Raw genomic sequence first — 4,043 nt, 5'->3', positions numbered from 1 at the left:
GTGGGGCAGAGCCGAGTTATATCAGCGCCGCCCCACCGCGGGCCGCGCACTCGGGCGGCGGGAGCGGCGGAGGCACCGGCACCACCGAGAGGTACCGGGGGCCGCCCCGGCAGCGGGGCGGGGGGTCGGACCGGTGCCCCCGGTGCCCCGGGGCGGAAGGAAAGCGGCGAAGGCGGCGGAGTCAACATTGAATATTTATTAATCGCCGTCGAAGGACGCTCGGTAATTACAGGTTCGCCGCGAATCGCACCGGCGGCGGCTCGTCACGGCCGAGGAGTCCTGGCGGGGCCGCCCCGGCGGGGACCGGGCTGCGAGCGTCCAGCGGGGCCGGGGAGGGGGGGGCCCGGGAGAGGGGGGGATGCCGGTGCATGCAGTATCGCCGGGCCCCCCGGCCCCGCGCCCCCGCGCTCCGCCGCCGCCAAAGCAGCGTCCGCGGCGGCGGGGACCGGGGAGCGGGGGAGCGGGGAGCGGCTCCCGGCGCGGGGGGGCTCTTGCATATCGTTGGCCATAAATATTTATTAATCGAAATGAAACGGAACAGAAACACGAAAGCACTTCTGGTGTCGGACAGGCGGGTCCCCTTTGCTACAACGGTTTGTGTTTTTTTTTTCTTTTTCTTTTTTTTTTTTTGTTTTTCCCGGATTTTTTTTTTTGCAAAACTTTTTTTTTTTTGTTTGTATGTTTTATCGTTTTGAAAACATTTCTCAGAAATCCTCCTCCTCCTCCCTGGTCTCTAAAAATGCTGGTTTCTCGAAGGTGGTGCGGGCAGGTTCCGAAAGAAAAAAGAGGAGAAAAAAAAAAAAAAGAAAAAAGAAAAAAGCGCGTTATCTCGGCTTTTCGGCGTCTCCCGACCGAAGGAATGCGGCAAACCGGGGCGAAGCCTCACGGGCCGGGCCCGGGCGCCGCGGGAGGGGGGGCGCAGCCCCGCCAGCCCCCCCGGAGCCCCGCTTGCATAGCTGCGGGCTGCCCCGCCGCGCCCGGCCCCGGCTCCGCCAGCTCGGGAAAACCGGGGCGGCTCCGCGGGGTTGGGGAGTATTAATTTTTTTATTATTTTTTTTCTCTTTTTTTCTTTTTTTTTCTTTTCTTTTCTTTTTTTTTTTTTTTCCTTTTCCGTTTCAAGTTTTTAAAACAGGTAAAAAACGTCCTGACACACGCGCTGCGAGAGGAGCTCCCGGGGCCGGGAGCGGGGCCGGGGCCCCCCCAAAGCAAAGTGCATCTCGGAGCGTCCGCCGGGCCGGGCCTGCTTGCATAGATAGAAATGTGGGTTCCTCCCTTCGCCTCTTTATTGCTTCGGAAAGTTTCGCTCCGCGCCGCTGCGCGGGCTCCTCTCGCTCCCACGGGCCGGGGCAGCGGGTGTCCAATGCCGGGGGGGGATGTGGGGGGTGGGGGTGTTGGGGGGGGTCACGGCGGCGGAGGAGAGAAACGGCCCAAAATGGGAGAGGAGGGAAGGGAAGATAAAATTCCCCCTCCCCCCAATAATAATAATTTAAAAATCAATATATAAAATTAAATTAAAACGAATTAAAAAGGAAACGACGCGGCTCGACCCACCGGACCGGGTTCCGGGAGCGGCTCTGCCGGGCGCTGCCGGGGGGGAACAGGGGGGGCCGGGGCCGCGCTGGGGGCGTCCCCCCTGGGAAAATAATAATAATAGTAATAGTAATAGTAATAGTAGTAGTAATAATAATAATAATAATAATAATAATAATAATAATAATAATAATAGAATCAACAATAGTCATAATAAAAAAATGAACTAACCAAATAATAAATACTAGTAATAATTTAAGGAAAAGGGGAAATCCTCCCAAAAAAGCACTTTGTCCCCACGGGGCGCGGGGACCCGCCGCCGGGGCCGGGTCCCCATATTGCACCAAAGCCCACGGCGGAGCCCCGGGGGCCGTTCCGCGGGGCCGCCGCGGGTGCGTGTGTGTGTGTGTGTCTGTCCCCCGACGGGGGGGACGGGGGCGGCCGGGCGGGGAGGGGTAGGGGGGGGCCGTCAGTTGTGGAAGAAGGCGTTGAGCTCCTCGTACATGGGGCCCCGCTCGTGCGGGAGGTGCATGTCGTAGGGGAAGATGTTCTCGGAGTGGACCCCCCCGCGCATCCCCGCCGAACCGAAGACCAGGTTGTGGCCGGCGGGGCGGGAACCGGGCAGCGCCGAGTAGTGCATAGAGTAGTGGTAGCTTTTCTCGTGGTCGGGGGAAGAAGAGTCCTGCTTGAGGGAGAAGTTGCCGTTGATGCAGAGGGGGGGGCTGAGCCCCCCGTCGTACTCCGAGCTGTTGTAGTCGGGGGACGCGTTGCCGTAGAGGCTCTCGTAGGCGGAGGCGCAGTAGCTGTGTGTCCTCAGCCCGTGGGAACCGGGCCCGGCGGCGGGCGGGCACTGCGCCGCGGCCAGCCGCGAGCAGGGGTAGGGGTAGGGGTGCACGGCGAAGGAGGCGTTGGGGCCGTGGAAACGGCCCCCCTCCTGCCCCTGCTCCGTGAGGAAGTTGCGGGAGTTGAGCTGCAGGCAGCCGGCCACCAGGTTGGTGGTGGGCTGCGACAGCCCCTTGCACAGAGTCTGCACGTAGGAAACCAGGTCGGGCCGTTTGCCCGAGCGCAGGATCTCGGAGAGAGCCCAGATGTAGTTCTTGGCCAAGCGGAGGGTCTCGATTTTGGAGAGCTTTTGGGTTTTGGAGTAGCAGGGAACCACCTTGCGCAGGTTGTCCAGGGCCGCGTTCAGGTCGTGCATGCGGTTGCGCTCCCGCGCGTTCGCCTTCTGCCGCCGCAGCTTGGAGCGCTCCAGCCGCGCCTTGGTCATCTTGCGCTTCTTGGGGCCGCGCTTCTTGGGCCTCTCGCCCTCCGCCTCCTCCAAGCCTTCCTCCTCCTCCTCCTCCTCCTCCTCGTCCCCGCCTAGCTCCCCTTCCTCCTTGCTCTCCCCCAGCGAGCCCTCGGGCGGTTCCTCCGGGAGGGCGCAGCCCTTCCCCGCCCGCTCCTCCTTCTCGCTGCGGGCATCCTCCTCGCACTCCTCGGCCCAACCGGCGAATTTCGGCACTTCGGGGACCAGGCTGGGCTCGCTGAAAAGTCGCGTCAACATGGTGGCTGCAGCGGGGGGCAAAGAGCCAGGCGTTACCGGCGGCCCCGCCGCCTCCCCCCTCCTCCCCCCAACCCCCCCCCCCTCCCCGCCGCCGCCTCCCCCGCCCTCCCCGGGAGCGGCTCCGCGGCACCGGGGAGCGGCGAAAACGAATTGGGAGCGGGGCCGCCCGCCGCCGTCGCCCGCCCCCGCCGCCCGACACCGGGGGCACCGGGGCTCCCTCGGGGCGCGGCGACGACACCCCCCCCCCGCCCCGACGTGTCCCCCCCCTCCGGTTCCCCGCCGCCGCCGCCGCCCGCGCCCCGCTCCCCCTCTTCTGCGGACCCCCCTCGGCGCCCCGCGCCCCCGGCCCGGCCGGTGACACCCCCCCCCCCCCGCCGGTGCCCCGCGGGCCGGGCCCGGTGCCGCCGGCCCCTATTTGACGCCTCCAACTTTTCCCCGCCGCGGGCGCGGAGCGGCCCCGGTCGCGGCTCCGCCACCGCCGTCCTGGGGCCGGAGCGCCGAGGCGCGGCCGCCGCCCGTCCCCCCCTCCGGCCCGGTCGGCCCCTCCCGTGTCCCCCCCGCCCCGGGGCTCCCTCCCGGCCACCCGAGCGCGGCCCGTAAAATGCGGCGGCATCAAACGGCAGCGCGGCGGGGGGCGGCGGGGGGCGGCGGGGGCGGCCGCGGCCGGGGCCCCCCCCGGGGGAGAGCGGGGGTCGCGGGCGGGGGCGCTGCCGGGGTCGCCCCCGGGGCCGGGCGGGGCGGCGGGGCCGGGGCGGGGGGCGCCGCCCGGGGCGGGGGCCGAGGGCGCCGCGGGGGAGCGGGGAGGCGGCTCCGCCGGGTCGAGGCCCCCGGGGGCGGCGGAGCGGCGGATCCGCGCCGATTTCGTTGATGCCGTTCGGCCGCCGCTGCCCGCTCCGTCCCGCCGGGACCGCGCCGCCCCGGGCGCGCCCAGCCGCGGGGGGGGGGAGATGGGGGGGGACCGGGGGGGGGG

At 67.5% G+C, this 4,043-nt stretch overlaps 1 protein-coding gene across 1 annotated transcript; it reads right to left on the bottom strand.

Moving 5' to 3' along the window:
* Nucleotides 1-1,999: 1,999 nt before the first annotated feature.
* On the bottom strand, nucleotides 2,000-3,073 carry NEUROD2 (neuronal differentiation 2; the record flags this gene model as incomplete). Its single annotated transcript, XM_082494935.1, has 1 exon — nucleotides 2,000-3,073. The coding sequence occupies one exon, from the start codon at nucleotides 3,071-3,073 to the stop codon at nucleotides 2,000-2,002; it is 1,074 nt and encodes a 357-aa protein (XP_082351061.1).
* Between the last annotated feature and the right edge of the window lie 970 nt (nucleotides 3,074-4,043).

The sequence above is a fragment of the Vanellus vanellus genome (genome assembly GCF_965231255.1).
Source record: "Vanellus vanellus genome assembly, chromosome: 24".
In the NCBI taxonomy this organism is placed as follows: domain Eukaryota; kingdom Metazoa; phylum Chordata; class Aves; order Charadriiformes; family Charadriidae; genus Vanellus; species Vanellus vanellus.
The sequence above is the reverse complement of the archived record's forward strand: the minus strand, read 5'-3'. Positions and strand labels throughout refer to the sequence as shown.